This window comes from Metopolophium dirhodum, chromosome 1 (genome assembly GCF_019925205.1).
Source record: "Metopolophium dirhodum isolate CAU chromosome 1, ASM1992520v1, whole genome shotgun sequence".
Taxonomy (NCBI): Eukaryota; Metazoa; Arthropoda; class Insecta; order Hemiptera; family Aphididae; genus Metopolophium; species Metopolophium dirhodum.
In genome coordinates, this window is record NC_083560.1 from 47015678 (window position 1) to 47035560 (window position 19883).

Genomic DNA, 19883 nt, shown 5'->3' on the forward strand with positions numbered 1-19883 from the left:
ATAAATAAAATGTTACCGTTGATTTTATAGTTTAAGGTAATTTATAAAATTAAATATTTTTAGCTTATTCAGTCATTGATACCACAAATTTGAAAAGTTTAAACTATTGTAGGTATGCCATCTGTGACATTTAATTTTTTATTAAAAAAGTAAAAACTTGGATAAAAGCAACGTTCTTAGTTCATTATTGTTCATAATCGAGTGTAATAAAAATCATTCTATAAAAAAAAATCTTTTTATTTTGCGATATTTTATATTACGACGGTAATGATTGAGATTGGGTTTATGATGCACTTTGCATTGTTTTCCAAATCTAGCTACGCAATACTCGTTTTAAAACATACCTACTTTAAAATTTTTGAATTAAAAATTTTTTGCATTTAAAGATTTTTGGAGCATTTTGAAGTTTGTTAAAAATATAAATTTTAACTTTTATTTTACATTTTGCACATGTATTTACATGAATTTTATAAAAAATGTTAAATATATGATCTAAAGTCTAAACCTATATAAGTTTAATATGTGCATTATAATTTATACAGAATTTATTTTAGAATTTTTATCTTTTATATCAAAAATAAGAATAATTTAATACACTATTTACAATTCTTAGGACATTTTTAAGTTTTTTTAGAACAATAATAATCATCAATAATAATATTATGATAATTAACCCAGAAAAAGCCAAGGGTGGGGGGCGAAAACTGTCCCTACTTGCCCCCCCCCCCCACCTGCGGACGCCCTTGTAATATCATCCTCAGTTTTAGGACGAACATAATTTATTACTTAACAGCTATCAGTTTGCAGTGGAACAATGTGCATCCCACAGTTAACTACATACACATTACAACAATATTTATGATTAAAATTCCAAGACAAGATGTCAGATATGAAGTTAAAATTTAGTAAATTGTAAATAGTGTATAGCGACAGTAATTATTAGGGTACGGAAGTTGAAGGAGTTACATATTATTACGCTCTCAATTTATAGCAGACTGAGCTCCACAATGGAGTTTAGAAATAGAAATTTTAAAATGCATATTTTGTCAATTTTATGAAAGAAGTGCATATTTCTTGATTTTCGTACGCACATTATATTTCTATGTATATTTAATATTTTCTAAAAAAAATTGTTTAATATTTTTTGCATATTTGAAATTTTTTCATACATAGTTTACAATTTTCCGTTGTTTAGCTTTTACAACTTCCGTGCCCTAGTAACTAGTATGTTGAAATACAGCCAATAGTATTATTAAAAAGTGCATCATAATACATTATAAGCAATCGACAGTCATATAAAAAAATGAATGATCTAATTATAATGATGGTATAGCACTCATACATTTAAAAATATTAATGTAATTTTTTTATATTATTTTAATATTAATTTATTCATTCATAACAACTTATTTATTAAGAGGACGCACATGCATGTGTTGTCCCTGTCATACAAACATACATGGCAAATTTTACGTTCACAATAATCTATGTTTACTTTGTAAATTCTAAATTACAGTAAATTGACCTGTTATAAAATTTAATGGTCAGATTATTATCTGGGGCATCAGGAATGTTTTTGAAACTACAATTTTTGTAAACTTTAAAATGATCATAAACTAATTAAAAATAATATAATATAATATACTTCACTCTAATTATAAAAATAAGAAAGTGAAATAGAATATTAATGTAAAATTTGGTATGTTGTACATTTGTAAGACAAAGACAATACATGCGGGTGTGGCGTTCCTCTTGAAGTAATTTTGTCTATAGTAACTACAAGATCAAAGCAATGTATTATATATTTATTTTTTTAATTCATTCAAAAAGATAATGGGCCCCACTGAACGTTCTCATAAATATTTTAAGAACGAACAATTTTAAATAACAATATGGTAAGTAATATGTAAATGTGGTATATAATTTATTATACTCGTGGTTCAATTGCTAAATTACAATAATAAGAACAAAAACCTACATATTTAAGACTCCAATTGCCTTAAACAAATAAAGTGAGTATTTCAATAACATATTTATGATTTTTGGGTATCATTTAGTTGAACTATTACACAAATTGATTTGTTTCTAGTTACCAATGGCTAAGATAATATACCTTAGTCTTTGCTAGTTACCAATATGTCAGGTTTTCTATATAACTTGAGCGGACGCTGAAACCCTTTGGATGGATTATGAGGCATTGAAAGAGTTTCACAGTTGGCAAAACCAACTTCGTTCAACAGATAGTCTGTAAACATTGGAGGTTTCAGCAGAATGTTTTTGTAATTTTGACAAATGGTTTCCTAAAATTATACATTAAACAAAATCAATAAATATTCTACTAGTTTATTAACATTATTAACATCATCATCATATTTACCGTCAATGTTTTCCTGCGACCATAAGATTTCCATGGCTGAGGCTCCACCACAAGTATTCCACCAGGTCGCAACTGTGCAAACATGCGTTTAAATGCTCGTTTCAAACCGTCATCACCCCAGTTCAAGTGAAGCCATTTGGTAATACTTAAACAGAGAATAACGTCGAACTTACACGTTTCTAATGAAAGTAAAAGATCAGATTCTAATACATAATTTCCCTGAAACATATTGCCTTTGTTATAAACTTACATTTGTGGAATTACCAGACATTTTTTGATTCACTAACCTGCACAAAAGAGACATTGAAAGGAAATTGTTCATACAATGTATTACTAACTGATTTAGTAGGACAATGCTGCATAGGTAATAATTCGGTTACATTATCACAGTTTGAATCATTACGATTTCTTAAATCAAAATCTTTTTTTGGTGACAGGTGTGAGGAAGACTGCGCTGTATCGTTAATGTAATACTGTACATTTTTGCGTGCAATATTAATTAGTTTACGATCAATGTCCATTCCTACAACTGACTTTGCACCAAAATCTCTAGCAACGCTAAAAGTAACATGACCGATATTACAGCCAATGTCCAACACGTCCTTGTTGTTAAATAAATCCGGGCGTTCAGCTAAAACTTTCAGTCTATTGTCTTCATTATCTGGATTACGATAACCATAATATCTACAACAAAAAATTTGGTCTTAAAATAAAAAGCTTGGCAAATAATAAAGATAGTAAAATATGTAATGTACACAAATGTACACATAGTAAATGTAAATAAATAAATATGTATGAGTAGTAAAATAATGTTTTTATGAATATATGTATGTCACATATTATCTATGTATAAAAATTCTTTCAAATTTAAAACCAAGGTTGGGAAAATACAAATTATTTCAAAAAGTTACGTATTTATTTTAAATAAATAATAATATTTATATAAACAAGAATTATAAATTAAAACAGTATATTATTTTCATTACAAATTTACCATTATCATTTTAGAAAATACATTCATATTGAATAATGCTTTTACTTTTTAAGAATTCAATAGCAGTGTTCTCAATAATTTAAAATTCTCAGTGGAGCAATGAATGTATTGATTTTAATATATAATAAAGATATGTGTTTTTAGAATTTTGTTTTTTGTGTATGTATGTACGATAACGGGTAAGTAGAAAAAATGCTTCAATTTTTAAGTTTAGTATCTTTTCTGGTTGAAAGTGAATCTAGTTGAATCTTTTGAGGTGTCAAAGGAGAAAATTCACAGTAGTTTTCAAAAGATTCAGGATAAACAAACAAAAAATTAAGGAAAACAATTTTTATGCAAAACCAGTTTCAACAAAATTAATTTTATTTTTTGGTATAACTAAAACACAATAACAATATTCATGATATTTTTTCACACAAAATACTAAATACTATATAAATACTAATTTTTCAAGTACAGTGATGAGTGGTAGCTAGGAATACTATATTATTGGGTATATTATCAAAAATCCTAAAACTAATATATTCACAAATATATATAACTAATATATACTACATAATTTAGTACCTATACAAGATTATAGTAAATTCTTCAAAATGTAAATATTTAGTATATTAAAATTAAATAATAATTATTAAAATATTAAATTTATTTTGTTTCTAATATAATATAATGTACTTAAATTTTTTTTTACGGTTTATAAAAGAAACTAATTTTCTTGGATATATGTATTATAAAGGCTCAGGGAGGGGATCAAGCCAATATGAGTATTTTTATTCAAGCAAATAATCAAGATTTAGAGGTTGTATTAAAAGGTTGTATGTCAAAGGACATTCAAATTAATTTTATTGAGGAAGTAAGGAAAACGTGGGTTAATAATTAAATAATTAGTATTTATTTATTTGTTCATATAATTTGTATGTTATTTTAATTTTTAGATATTGTTATAACTAATTTACAAATTAATAACTTTTTTAAGAAACAATGCTCAATAAGCTAAAATATTACATACAATTTTGTGAATACTTCAATGTGATAAAATGTGGTTCACTATGCCTATGGTTAAAATACTTCATTGTAAGGTTAATATCCACTCTCTGTTTTACTCAGAATTCATGAAATATACAATTTTAAATTAACCTTAAAATGTCCACAGAGTTAAATTATATACCATGTACATAATATATGCATACTAAAAATGTGTGACACAAAGACTTCTAGATTATTACATTTTGTAATAACTAATATTTAGTAGTAATAAACGATAGTAAAAATAAAAATGTATTAAGAGAAACTAAACTATATACTAGTTTGTATAAAAATTACTTGAAGATAATTATTTTTAAAGATAGATAAGATTTGAGAACGTACATTTTGTTAATGAAATAATGCTGGGATGATCGTCAATAAACTTAAGTTGTTCAAATTACAAGTTGTATTTATTCAAAGAATATGATAATAATTGAACTAAAATATATATAGAATATAATATATCCAGATATTCTTAACTGTCGTAATTATAATAAATACAACTAAACTAGTAAAAAATGATTCATAATAATATAATAGTCTGTTTATAATGTTATAACGATTAACATTATATCAATTTATCTAGAATATAGATAATACCCATCAATGCATTGAAAGATCCTTGACCATTGACCAAGATCTTTGATTCATTCTAAGTGATTTAAAGTATTTTCCGTTTAGAGATCTCTTTTCTAACCACGTCAAAATACATGATGATATAGAGTAAATCATTTTCGGAATATCCAATAATATTTAATCTTACCTGCAATAATTTCCATATTGACACGATGCTTTTTTATCTTTCAACTTTAGTTTAGGCATAACAACCGGACTTAGTAGGACATGTGGGAATAACGGCCGGTGGGTATTGAGTTATGGGCCGTTTGCGGATTAGGCACAAGCAGTCTTGGTTAATAGTTCGTGGTTTGGGTAATGCATATCACTCGTGCACAACAACATGATATTTGAAAACAACCTTTTAGATTTTATTTATATTTGATAAATCGAAAACTAATATCACAAAATGATAACCAAAAATTTCTTATCAATTTTTTTATCACTTTTTATCAAACGTTTTTTAAAGTTTATTAAAAATCATGTCAATAAGCACAATATTTCGATTTTTATTAAGTGTTGTTAAACTGTGGAAATAAATATTTATCGGTGAAAAGTTGATCAGTGATTGCTATTTGCTACTAACTGCTACTTTTATAACAGTTGTGTTTTAGGGGAAATAAACACGTATCAACCGTGATAATTACATTTCCTTCTTAAAATCACTTTTTTTCACAATTTTGACTCACAGTATCTCGATATTTTTGATAACCGTCGTCAGTCGATGGATTGTGAACTACGAATCATAGACCATGGTATTCAAATCACTGTTCTTTTACATAGTAGTATACCTACTAGTAGCAGGCAATGTTACTGTAACTTAGACGATATTTTAAGTCAAAACTGTTAGTTGTTAACTAAAATGTTTGCTCCTATCACCGACTTTATCAGAGGTTTAGTGCTTCTGCTACCCTTGACGGCTTGATAATGTTGGCGATGAACAATCTTCATAATATGGTGAATAAATTGCCGTATCTTAAAACAGTCAGAAACCATTTGTTTTCTCTACCTTCCTGAAAACATGCCTAAGGTAAACAATTCTTACATTTCTAATACACTATTGTAATTTTAAATATTAATGAATATTTCTGTTCTATTAAAAATTACATATAATTTTGTTGTTCTTAAATTGTATGATTTTAAGGAACTTATATTTAATTCTATACTCTTATATTAATGTGTAACTTGTAACCAATCTATTCAATTTATGAATTATTATTTATGCAAAAGGTATTTTTTTATATTTTTGAATTGAAGTTAATAAAATATATTAAACTTAAATAAAGTTATTTTTTCAATCAACTTATTGGTAGGTACATACATTTTTTCATAATAATAATGTTATACTACCTAGGTAATACAAAATTAAATATTTTTTCTAGTGTCGACATTTTATTAACTAATAAAATTAAAACATATTATTTACTTTCAAGTTGGTTAAATATTTTGTATCTTCTTGTTCAGTACTTCAGTACATTATATCAATTAAAATAAAATATGCATTCCAATATATATTTCAATGAAATTTTAAGTACAATATTGTGAACTAGAATACAATGGAACCACATGAATAAATTATATGGACTTGAAGAGTTTGTGCTTATATCATGACAGATTAATATATTAAAAACAGAAGAATGAAAATCATCCTAAAAAACACGTATGAGTAAAAGCAAATAGCTATGTTATTTTTTCATTTTTATAAGTAAACGAGCAATAACCAAAGACTTACATACAAAACATTAGTAAAAATAAAATAATGAAGTCAATATATTTTCAACAATAAAAAAATATTTATTCATCTCACAAATTGTACAATGAATAAAATTTATACTATGTATTCAAATTATGAGAAACAAAAAATATTAAATAACAATTTGGTAATAAAAGTCAATATACACGTGGTCCAGTTGTTAAATTACAGTGCTAAGAACAATAACATAAATATTTAAGACTACAATTGCCTTAAAGAAATTCAGTGAGTATTTCAATACCATGTTTATAATTTTTGGGTTTCATTTGGGTGAACTATCGTACACTTTGGTTTGTTTCTATTTACTAATATGTTAGGTTTTCTATACAACTTGAGCGGGCGCTGAAACCCTTTAGATGGATTATGAGGCATAGTAAGAGTTTCACAGTTGGCAAAACCAACTTCGTTCAACAGATAATCTGTAAACATTGGAGGTTTTAGCAGAATGTTTTTGTAATTTCGCCAAATGGTTTCCTAAAATTATACATTAAACAAAATCAATAAATATTCTACTAGTTTATTAACATTATTAACATCATCATCATATTTACCGTCAATGTTTTCCTGCGACCATAAGATTTCCATGGCTGAGGCTCCACCACAAGTATTCCACCAGGTCGCAACTGTGCAAACATGCGTTTAAATGCTCGTTTCAAACCGTCATCACCCCAGTTCAAGTGAAGCCATTTGGTAATACTTAAACAGAGAATAACGTCGAACTTACACGTTTCCAATGAAAGTAAAAGATCAGATTCTAATACATAATTTCCCTGAAACATATTGCCTTTGTTATAAACTTACATTTGTGGAATTACCAGACATTTTTTGATTCACTAACCTGCACAAAAGAGACATTGTAAGGAAACCGTCCAGATAGTGTCAAGCCAGCTAAATTAATAGGACCGTACAGCATAGGTAATGATATAGGAAATGATTCGATTATATCACTGTTTGAATCATTACGATTTCTTGAATTAAAATCTTTAAAATGGTAATTTGATGAAAGGTATGAGGAAGACTGCGCTGTATCGTTAATGTAATACTGTACATTTTTGCGTGCTATATTTATTAGTTTACGATCAATATCCATTCCTACAACTGACTTTGCACCAAAATCTCTGGCAACGCTGAAAGTAACATGACCAATATTACAACCAATGTCCAACACATCCTTGCCATAAAATAAATCCGTACGTTCAGCTAAGACTTTCAGTCTATTGTCTTCATCATCTGGATTACGATAACCGTAATATCTACAACAAAAAATTTGATTTTAAAATAATAAGCTGGTCAAATATATACACAACATAAATGTAAATATATATGTATTTGCATTAAAATAATTTTTTTATGAAAATATTTATGTCACATCTATGTTTAGTTATTTAAAAACAAGGTTGGGCAAATCAGTGGTGCCAAATTAAATTAAAACTGGCAGTATTATAGCAGAAAGACTAGGAAGTATAATCTATTTAGCCACTTTCTAGCCACCCACTGAGTTATTAAGGCAGTTCAATTGAATTACCTGAAGTACTTGTTCGGTACCACTGGGGTAAATACATATAATTTCAAAAGGTTACATATTAATTTGAAATAATATTTATGTAGATAAATAATTATAAATTAAAACAGTACATTATATCTTTATCCTGATCAGTACTTTTGCGCATGCATTTAGATTGAATAATGCTTTTATTTTATAAGAATTCACTAGCAGTGTTCCGATTGGTATTTATAATTTAATTTGTTATTTATAGTTACACTGTAACTTTTAATCAAACAAAATATTTATTACATCTATATATCCACCAATAATCATAAGATAAATCTTAGATACCATAGATCTTTAATTTCCACAACTTAATGTATGCAATTATGTATTTTGTTAAGGCGTGAAACAATGCTCTATAAGGTAAAATATTACATACATTTTTGTGAGTACTACAGTGTTACAATGCTTAAAATACTGTTTTGGCTGTAGCCAACGTGGTTAATAGCCACTCTACGTTTCACTCTAAATTAATGAAATATACAATTTTGAATTACTGTTGTCTGTTAAATGATATACTATGTTCACATGTACAGTAACAATAGTGGTTTCAATAAACTTCTAGATAAAGAGATTTTTATGATAACTAATATTAACTAATAATGATCCATAATAAAAATAATAATGTATTAGGCAGAACTAAACTATACATTAGTATATAAGAATAACTTTGAGATAATTATTTTTACCAATATAGTTAAGATTTGAGAACATTTTTTAATGAAATAATGCTGTGATGATCATCAGTGTAAGTCTTATAATATATGTGGTTCAAATTAGAAAAGTTGTATTTATCCCAATAGCATAATAATTAAACCAAAATAAATTCTTATTAATAAACTCTTACAAATTATAATAATTACATATTTTTATATTTGGAACTAGGCAATGTATAAAATAGTTCAGTTCCCATGTAGCAGTGTCGCAAAAAAAAAGTTTATGTAGAATCTAGATCATACCCAGCATTTTATTGAAAGGTACAGTCCTTTAATCCTTTGATCCATTCAAAGTGTTTAAAGAGTGTTTCCGATTGGACATCTCTTTTCTAACTACGTTAAATACATGGTGATATAGGGAAAATCATTTTCGGATTTGCCAATAACATTTAATCTTACCTCGTATAATTTCCATATTTAAACAATGCATTTTTGTCTTTGAACTTTTTATTAACCTTTTGTTTTGGTTTAGCTGTCGTAACAACGACCGGCTGATGTACGCTGTGTTTCTCTGACAATGAGGGCTGCATAACAACCGGACTTACTACACATCTTTTGGGCTTTATTTTTTCGCGCTGCTCTTGTATTTCCTTACCGTCGTCAACTTTTTTTTCAGGAGATGGTGACAGTGTTTTGCTTGGCTCGAGTATCTTTTCAACAACCACTTCAACAGGAGCTTTTGAAATTGGAATATTACATTCATCTAATGACACTAGAACGTCTTGCACTAATACATCTATGATAGTTTCTATAACTTCAATTATTTCACATGATACTTTATTATTTTCAGACTCGGACATACAGTTTTCAAGCAATTCAGTTTTGAGCTTTTTGTTAGGTGGCAAAGAAATAATGTCTTCTTCTACCTCTCTTTTCTTTTCTTTATTACATTCTGGTTCAAAACTAAACAAAACAAAATTTAAAATTGCTATTAATAAATAATAATTAGAATAATACAGGTTAACCCAATATTGCTAAAATTAATTTTAAATAGTGATATTTTATAAGATATGACGAAATATTAATTTTCCATATTATTGAAGTGAAACTTCTTTATGGAGTATACAATGCAGAAAAATTTAATGCGTAATTATGTTCACAGCACAAAATGTCAGTGTCAAAGAAAAATAAATACAATATAAATCATATAAATCCATTAATAATTATTATTATAATCTATTTAGATATTTAATACTTAGTGTGGAATAGTGAAACGGAGTTTCGTTTGAATATATACTGTAAGTTAATTAAATTCATAATAATTATGAAATAATCAAGTATATAACAATAACTATAAGTCAATAAATATCGAAACGATGGCAGGTTATAATAATATATTATATTATTATATTTTTAATACACTTACTGATACAACATCAAATAATTTCAATGCTAATTTAATTTTAACTTGAAACTTTTAAAAAAATAATGTCTAAAATTAATCTATAATGAAATGAGATTAATATAATAAATAGAATAAATAAAAAGAATCGAACAAATAAATTTTTTTTTGTATCATGAATTTGAACTAAAAATTCTATTAGTTGCAAGATTGTTCATTTTCAGAAAAGCTAGATATCACTAAAAACGATGAAAACATTTTTACTTCATACACTCGTGCTCGCACACACATTTTTTATACATCACAACTCATTAGAATTTAATTATAAAATTAGCTTTAACTTACTCCTTTTCTGGGGTGTTCTCAGTAATTATACCAGTATCAGATAAAGATTTTGACAGCGGTATTTTAGATTTACATTTTTGTGGAGTTTTTGGTTGTAATAAATCTATGCCTGAACATGCAATTGCTTTAGCTTCATCGCACTTGCTAAGTTCCAATGGATCAGATAAATTTCGAGGAATTATAACATTCACTTGATCTTTTTTAATGTTCACTGTATTTGAGTGTAGGGGAGAAGATTTTGGAGTTTTATTCATTGCCCTAAAATTTCAAAATAATAAATTAATATAATTTAAAATAAATAACAGTAAAAAATATATCTATTTTTAATTTACTTATTAATATCTTCATTCTGGAGACTATTTAAATTGAGGGGATCAGACATGCTACCACCAAGCAAAAACTTTTTAGGTGGTATTATATTTTGATCTTCTTTTTTTTTTTTCTTTGGCGATGTGCTTATAAGAATTGATGTGCTGACACATCGTTTTCTTGTTGGGTATAGTTTAATTGTATCATCACAAAACTGTAAATTTGTACAAACTGCATTCAAATCTTGATTTTCAAGTGGTTTTTCAATTGTTTCATTCTCAACTTCAGTTTTAGTCGCCATTATAAGCCTTAAATCAAAATATAATTACATTGTTAAAAAGTGTATGTTCCATAAAAAAAAAAGCAACTTTAATTAGTTCAATAAACAAAAAAAAATTATGATTATTATTTAATTATTTAGTATATGTTTTTACTCAAATAAGATAAGTAAACATAAAAATCAATATATTATAAAAATTATAACAGAAAGGCATATTACGGCTTTTATCATGGCAATAATAATTAATAATACATCAACTTATAATAGTTATAATCATATTTAGTTGTATTAGTTTTGTAATATACAACTATTTAATGCTTTTTACTATATTTCATTAATTAATATATTTTTTTTGTAAAAGAAAAGAAACTCTACAATTCTAAGGTATTCAAACTGTACATTGTGGCTCCAAGGGTAATGCAAGTGTTAGTTAAAGAAGCCACAGAACAGAAGAGGAAAGAAAATAATAATGTCCATCATTTTGTTATGATAATCAATGATTATAATAATGAAATAATGAAATAAATTATTAACATTATCCATATTTGTTTTTAAAAATTTGGGAGGTGTTGTGAAGAGAAAAGATCTGCAGGGTAAATTTTTTTGTTATGAAACACCTAAATCTATTACGATTAAGACAAATTATAAACTAAATTTTATTTATTATTTAAAATTAAGTTTATAAAACAATTGTTTTTAATGGTAAAACGTGATTAATGATTACAGTGCTCTAAACTTTGCACATTTCTTAGTAAGCCAAAAAATCTGATAAATGAAATGAAATCTGTAATAAAATACAAAAATGTACTTCAATTTCACAATAGGTTACCTACAACAATAAGTCAATTTACCTTAAATCCAAAATGTTGCATATTTTCCAAATTTAAGCAGTTTTACATGTTTTAATTAAATGTATATTCTGTTTAAAACCAAAAAAAAACTGGTTTAGAACTTAGAATATGAACCACTTATGAGAAACCTTCTATTAAATTTTCAATCCTTAGCTATAATAATTGAACATTTAATACATTTTCAACTACAAAATAATTTGCAAATTTTGTGCCTAGTATGTATTTTTAATATAGTTTTAACTACTATCATATTATAACAACTTTTACTTAGCCTTGTATTAAATTCTCAATCTATTTGACCCATTGAAATTTTTTGATTAACATTAATAAAAAAAACGAAAAAACAATAGTAAATGTCTATAAATAGCTCAAACCTAGTCAAAACATTTTGAAAATTTTATCATGTATAGAAAATTATAACATTAGCAAAATCAGAAAATCGTTCTATGAGAAATCGGTCGAATGCCTATTCAATGTCATACAAATTCTAACTTCAAACGCTCATTTTTTTGTTGTATTACATTTTAAGAGGACGTAATCCTGGTATTACTTGCTTCCGTCTTATAAGTGGTAACAGAGCAAATTTACGCTCAGCAGACTGCAGAACACGTAGTTTCTTTTGTTTAAAAATTTGAGTTCGTCAATGTTACCTATGATATAATTAGTTGCTGTTATGAAAACTTGATGGTAAGAACATTATTTGTGTTTGTATGTGGGGTTTTTGCACAGTTTTTTAGGATAGTTCAATTTTATAGCAAATTGTGCGTAATAATATTGCGTAAATAAAAAATACTCATAACTCACTAAAAAACTTAATTATCGTAAAAACACATTCAAACTCGGATAATGTTCTTAGCATCAAGTTTCATAATACGTCAATTTACTCTAACGAAGCTAAACGTGAAATGCTGAACATAAATGTTATGTTAAGCACTTGTAAGACGGAGACAACAAATGCCAGTGTTAAGTTTTCTTAAATCTAAGATCTAAACAAACAATTTTTTATGAATTTCTAAATAAATAATTTGCACGATTTTGCGTTTATAACGTGTTTTATCAAAATTTCAATTTTAGACACTCTTAGCTTAACTTTTTTGTAATTTTTAATAGGTAACAACAACTTAGTGGAACCTTGTATTATATTTTAAAGTTTTTTAATCGAGCGAAAACATTTTTATCGACAACAGTTAAATATGAACTAATGAAAATCTAAATTTTCTTATATGCTCATAAATAGCTTAAAAAGAGTTTTAATATTATTATTGTAATGTAAAATTGTATGGTGTATAGAAAATGCTAATAAAAACATTCTGTGAAAATTTCCTGTATGTACAGTAATTTTTTATTTAGTTTCACCAAAAATCAGATTTTTTTTGAAAATTTGCTTTGAGTAAAAATCTCAGTTTTAACTAATTTTTTGTTTTTGTTTTTCTTGACGCTTTTAAAAACTTTTGGGTATTTTTTACTTTCGACCCTCTTAAGTACCAATTAGATTAATTTTTCTACCAGAAAAGACGCTATGGTACGCATTTTTATTGCCCCAAAAGGTGACGACATTCACAAAAAAACACATTCGTCGTTCCGCTTGGAATCCAAAATATAATGATTTTTTAAGATTATTTCCATATAAATGCATAATATTGTACTAGATAGGTAGTCACTAGTTAAAATGTTTCTAAAGCATGCCTATAAGTATCTACCTAACTATAATATAATTACAGTCATATTTTTCACAAATTGATGTTTTAATTTTTTTTTTTGTATAAATATCCAAGATATTGATAAAATGAGCTTATAAATTTGTATTAAATCTATCTATTGATACAGATCATAATAATATGTTATTTTTCTATTTTAATTTTCTTCTTTATCGACCGTCGAGCCTTCGCGTAATTTGATGTGTACTAAACTCCGATTTTATTTTTACAAATTACCAATCGTCATATTTACTAAACCGTAATTTATGATCAGTGAACACATTCACTTAAGTGAGAGTAAAACGTAAGTCTTAAGACGTAGTATACGTCGTATGCACAATTCACTCAATGTGCGCGAACCGCTACACTCCACGCCGCTTGTTCATATTCATAATAGAATAACTTAATTTGAATCATGAATATAATGTAATTTATTATAACTTTTAAATATGTAGCGTTTTGTTGATTTTTGAGATCGTTGTTTAATAAATTAAAGTAAAAATTAAAAACACTAGAACGATAACGTTATAACGGTTATGTACCTAAATAAACAATTTTTATGAATAATTTCGTAACTAGTAACTTCTCAAAAAACTATTAGCACATATACGCGCTCAATGGCACTTTTAAATATATTTTAATTGTTACGTTTATTAAAAATTAATCGATAAGATTGCCTAATTAGAACCCCTTAAAAATGGGTGGATGCTGTGGAACTCTTGCTCGAATATCCAGGAAAACATTTGTTATCTTTATTTAATATAAACAAGCTATAACAAAACAAATTTTCGCATTTTAGATTCTGAACTTAAAAAAAAAGTTAGGTTAAATTTAGCATAAATCATTTGTTTTAAGTGCCTGTCGTCTGAAGTTAAACTGAGCGTATTTTTCAAAATCACGAAAATTTGCAAATTATTTTGAATTATATATTAATAAAAAATTTATATTTATATCTAAGATATGAAAATGTATTACAAAATTCCTCGTAAGTTTTACTAACTTTAAGAAAAAAAGCTAACTGGAAAGTCAAATTAATTTTATACGACATTAGATATTCACCAGATTTTTCATATTATAACGATTTTCTTAATTTATTGTAATTCAAAAACGAATAACTGTAGATACTTGAAATTTTCAGCAAATGTTTATATTAGCACATTCTATAAATGGTACAATTTTAAAAACATTTTGAATGTTTTTGAGTTAATAAAATGCAATTTAACATTAATAATTGAACGAATAGCCAATTAATATTAATTCTATAGTTCACAAGCAGATTGATGTTTTATTTTTATACTTTGTGTTAAATAGTATACAAGGTAGTATACCTACAATACGTACCATATTATAATATGGCATGATAAATATTATCTTTGGTAAAAGAGAATTTAAATCAAAGTATCAAAAAGGAAAATTAAAAAAAACAGATAAAGGTAGGTATACAATTTGTATTTACTGAAATTATATAAATGGTATAATTGTATAAATAACTGTTTGATTTTATTGATATAAATAAAGTTAAAAACAATTAAAATGGCTGAATGCCAAAATTAGTGGCAAACTGAAACGCAAAGAACTTGGGAGGTTTCTTGGGAGGCTGTGGACTGTAGCTTATCTTGAAAAATAAATTTAATTTGGTTTGGATAGATTCAAATTAAACATATTATTATATGTCATATGATCAACCAACCTAATTTGTATGATTATTTACAGCTTGGAAGGCTGGCAATATTGTCATTCATATTATTTTGTTAAAATATTTTATATTCAGCACAGCAAATGTGTAACTATAATGTGTAGACAACTTTCAATTACCTTTTTACACACATAGCTTTAAATGGCGAAATCTCAGTTTATAGTAATAATGTAATATTCAGTTAATTAAAATATATACTTACAAGTTTTGTAAGTAAAGAATAACATTTATATTATTAAAATTATAAAAAAAAATTGTGATTGTGATCTCATAACCTTTTTGAGCCTTACACAATTGGCTACAGATTTGGCTACATGCCCATATAAAATATTAAACATAGTATACTAACTATAATAATATACCTGAACATTAGTTTAAATATTTTTTAGTAAACCTTTAAATTAAAAAAAAAAATAATAAAGGGATTAAATATAGTACCTAACTGTTTAGCTGTAAGTAGATACCGATTATTAATTACTAAATTAGGTATGTAATTTCTAAATATTGTCTTAATACATTAATAATTAAGTAAACCTTAATCACAAATCATTCTATATATTAGTCATTATTCAGTAGGTATGTAGTTGAACGTGTTTCATTTTCATCATAAGGCCAGTTATTGGCAATAATTTATTAATAAATTAATTTTCATTTAAAGACAAGAAAATTAAAAATATTGTGAGTTGTATTATGAAGAGTATTCGTTTTAGTGCATTCTTAGCACTAGGCATGTGTTAACATTTTGAAGAAATTCATTTTTCAAATTAACGAATTTATTGATTTGCTCATCCTACAAATTTACGAAACTGCCAACTGGTGTTTTTTTTCATCTAATGCGTAAATACATCAAAACAAAACAGTCTTAAACCCTATGCGAGTTTTCGATTTCCGCCCTCAACTCCTGCCAAAATTCGTTTGAAACGAACTCTCGGAGCATCAAACACTGTGGCGTTTGCCCACTGCTTTACTGTTTGATGATCGTAACGACGAAACAATCAAACAAACTAGTAACGACGACAGCGGGACCGGATCCAACCGGTAAGCGTTACCTACGACAAAATAACAACATTATTTACGTAAAAACGACGACGTCGCAAACCTCCGGACATCGGGCTCGCCACCGACCGGAAGCCGACGTCCGGCAGGCGAACGTCAGCGGCGGTCGAGTGCCTACGGAGGAAACACATCAGATCGGTAGTGAAAGAAAAGCGCGTGTTCGGATCGATTTTTTTCAATCGTAATACATTTTCAAAATGGTCGCCGTATCTCATGGCGCGGACCGGCAGTGGTGGCCTCCGACGGACGTGAAAATCGGTCGAGTTTTTTGTCCGTCGTCGGAGGGGATTAGGGGAATGGAAACGATCCGGCTGCGATGTTTGAGCGTGATCGCCGCGCCGCGCGGATCCCCTCGACCACCAGCTGTAGTAGACGGGTACGGCGGCGGCGTAGTAAATAATAATAATAATAGTGGTGACTGGTGAGTACGGTGACGGTGCGTGAAGGTGAAGGTGAACGCAATACGCAAGACGGGAAGTGGTAGGGTGGTGGTGGTGGGGGGTGCGGTGTATACAACGGTACGGGTAATCATCATATTTTGCCGCGATAAGCGCGGTGGTTTCGACGACGACGTCGATAGTACGACTGTCGAAATCACAATATTATTATTGTGTGTCGGGAGGAAATAAAAAATACGATTTTCAAACAAAAAATCATATCGGAGGACGTGATTCCAGCGATCGCGTAGCAATTATTATAACATGGAATGTAACCACAATAATAATAACTATCAACGACACCGTAACAATATAATATTGTTATACTCACAACATGAATGAGGCTGCGTGGTGCGACGTCAGTGGCGGCGGCGACAACGACGATCAGACGGCGGCGGACGCCATTTTTAGCCAGTGCGTTCGGCGGCGGTGGGGATGGAGGGACACACTGGTGCGCCGGTTGGAGTGGGGTAGTGTTGCCGTGGCGGTGAAGAGCGGCGGCGGCGGCGGCGGTGGGTGATTGCGCACGGCGTACGTCGGGACGTGTGAATCGGCGTACCGACGAGTTCGGCGGCGAAATGTTTAATAACTGGTGGTCGGTACCGAAGAGTACAATGTGTTGTTCGAAGCTTGCCGCAGTGCTGCCACGGCCGGCGCGATCCATTACCGTGTGTCTGCCCCGGTTTCTTGTGACCGTGTCGTACTCATAGCGGATTACGATTTTTTTTTTTTTTATCGTTTCTGGTTATTTTTTATCCTACGCCTCCCGTTGTACGGTCGAACAGGCGATACGTGTTTGCTCGACCGCCTGCAGTGAGCAGTGAGCACCGACACACCGTTACCGTATGCGTAGCGCATAGTGCACGCGGTTAACGTCATCTGTCACTGCGGGATATGCTTGCGACGATGCACTCGGGGCTCACTTAACTTTCTTGCCTGAGCGCTTACCACTTGGCTTCTCGGGTTTTGACCCGTACCCAAGTCCAAGTGGCGTATTGCGTTTCGTGTCGTATATTACGGACCGACGAACTCGCGGAAAGCATACGAAACCTGGCAACCTGCAGCGGCGGGATCCTCGCAAAGGCGTATTTAGATGGGTAAATTGGTTTATCGGGCGGGTGTTCTCCGGCGTTCGATAACAATCGTATAGGTAATGGAATTATTAATTGCGTTCGTATGACCGCCGCCGTCGCAGCTGCCGAGTGCGCTTACCTTGGAAATAAACATTCGACAGATTTCTCCTACTCCGTCGTCGTTTTCGCAAGTCTGCCCACTTACCAACCGAGACCGTGTAATTGTCACGTAGTGGATATTATACCTATATATAGGCCACCGGCAAACTCGCACTAGTCGCGTACTCCGTATGAATAGATACAGTGGATTGCGATCAAAATGGCAGTTACGATTACGGTCGTTTTATTAATTTATCACGATAATATAGGTATCGTCGTCGCTGTAATAGTTGGAGTGGAAGGTTCTAAAATATATCGCGATTAGCCGCAGTCGCAACGACGACGAAAATCGGAAAGTCCAGACGAATAATATTTACGAGTAATATTATATACCAACTTGGCACGCGCGTGTCGTACACCAGCTAAATTATCATTATGTTTGATTAAAGTACACGAGTATTAATAATTATTACTTTTGTAATTAATAATGTTGTTATTGTACACATACTGTAATGAATGCCACGATACCAATTCCTTTTTTATCGGCACAGTGTTAGTTGGATGTTTTAGTTGGATACTCGACTATAATAGTATTATTGTTACGTCAAGTACTGAACTACCAAGTTATACCTACCTACCTAGTTTTGATTGTTTCTTATTACTCATTCCTCTGTTGTTGCGATAAACGCAAAACGTGTTCATAATAATATTAATAATATCATATATTATGATTATTACCTACCTATTAATAGTGTACGTACGAACGAATAATTAATAAATCAATAATAATATTATCATTGTGTTGTTGGATCATTAATAATAATTATGTATGAACTTGAAAACGCTCAAGCCGCAACGTCCAAACAATAAAAATACGACTTTAGTGCCTGACAGTAGTTATAATAATATGATTATAATATTACAATATGCATAATAATAATAATAATATCGCGTATGCCGTATTATGTGTGTACATTGTGTTTTATTCAATTTTGTCGGTGTGGCTCGCCAACGTGGTCTCCACCGGCACGACCATAATATAATATTATTATTTTCAATGGGCCCCTGTTCGGCCATAAATTCGTTAAATATTTACGATATTCTTCTCAATCGTTGGACCCCTATAATATGCGCGATAAAAAATGACTCAAGGTGCTCCGCGATTGCGTTGCGCCGTGTGTACTATACAATAATATTATTACAGTGAATGCTCTCCGCCGAATGCTCCGAATGCCGAATGCCGACGTACCTACAACAGGAGGAAAATAATGAGTGGCCCAATGTCAATTGAAGCCGTTCCTGCGCACGGCGTATATGATATTTATTACTGTTTGTAGGCACTTGTTAAAGAATTTTTAAACACAATTTCACATTTCAGCGGACAGATGAGCGTCGTATAGATACCTACTGGTTATTTGCAAATTATACAATTATGAATATTATATTATTATTGTGTGTGTGTGTCCGACACTCCAGCGAACAGACTTCATAGAAGTCCGTGGTCCCACACATCACAGTAATTATAGATAAGAATACGCGCGCTTCAGTAACTGGCCATTGCATTTTGAGGGTGGTTTCTGGTAGAAAATTTTGACGCGATCTAAACAATCGAGAAAACCTGACAAAAAAAGATTACGGGATATTTACGCGACACCGTTTTTTGAC

At 29.5% G+C, this 19883-nt stretch overlaps 2 protein-coding genes across 2 annotated transcripts; both read right to left on the bottom strand.

Annotated features, from left to right (window-relative positions):
• Positions 1–1900: 1900 nt before the first annotated feature.
• On the bottom strand, positions 1901–5377 carry LOC132935542 (7SK snRNA methylphosphate capping enzyme-like). The gene is made up of 4 exons (XM_061002135.1): positions 5164–5377; positions 2665–3061; positions 2378–2596; positions 1901–2300 (listed from the first exon to the last, which is right to left on the bottom strand). Exons 1-4 carry the CDS (start codon positions 5220–5222, stop codon positions 2115–2117), a joined length of 861 nt encoding a protein of 286 aa, XP_060858118.1. The 5' UTR covers positions 5223–5377; the 3' UTR covers positions 1901–2114.
• Positions 5378–6767: 1390 nt separating this feature from the next.
• Positions 6768–18659, bottom strand: LOC132935540 (7SK snRNA methylphosphate capping enzyme-like). Its single transcript, XM_061002131.1, has 7 exons — positions 17378–18659; positions 11053–11337; positions 10721–10978; positions 9433–9936; positions 7607–8021; positions 7320–7538; positions 6768–7242 (listed from the first exon to the last, which is right to left on the bottom strand). Exons 1-7 carry the CDS (start codon positions 17380–17382, stop codon positions 7015–7017), a joined length of 1914 nt encoding a protein of 637 aa, XP_060858114.1. The 5' UTR covers positions 17383–18659; the 3' UTR covers positions 6768–7014.
• Positions 18660–19883: the final 1224 nt, after the last annotated feature.

What these genes read in the sequence shown, in the direction of transcription:
- LOC132935542 (XM_061002135.1), bottom strand. Translation starts at nt 5,222, where the DNA reads ATGCCTAAACTAAAGTTGAAAGATAAAAAAGCATCGTGTCAATATGGA. An exon ending in TCAATGTCTCTTTTGTGCAG is followed by an intron (nt 2,597 to 2,664) that starts GTTAGTGAATCA and finishes AATATGTTTCAG; the next exon opens with GGAAATTATGTATTAGAATC. An exon ending in GTCGCAGGAAAACATTGACG is followed by an intron (nt 2,301 to 2,377) that starts GTAAATATGATG and finishes GTATAATTTTAG; the next exon opens with GAAACCATTTGTCAAAATTA.
- LOC132935540 (XM_061002131.1), bottom strand. An exon ending in CAGAATGAAGATATTAATAA is followed by an intron (nt 10,979 to 11,052) that starts GTAAATTAAAAA and finishes TTGAAATTTTAG; the next exon opens with GGCAATGAATAAAACTCCAA. An exon ending in AAATATGGAAATTATACGAG is followed by an intron (nt 8,022 to 9,432) that starts GTAAGATTAAAT and finishes TTTTTGTTGTAG; the next exon opens with ATATTACGGTTATCGTAATC.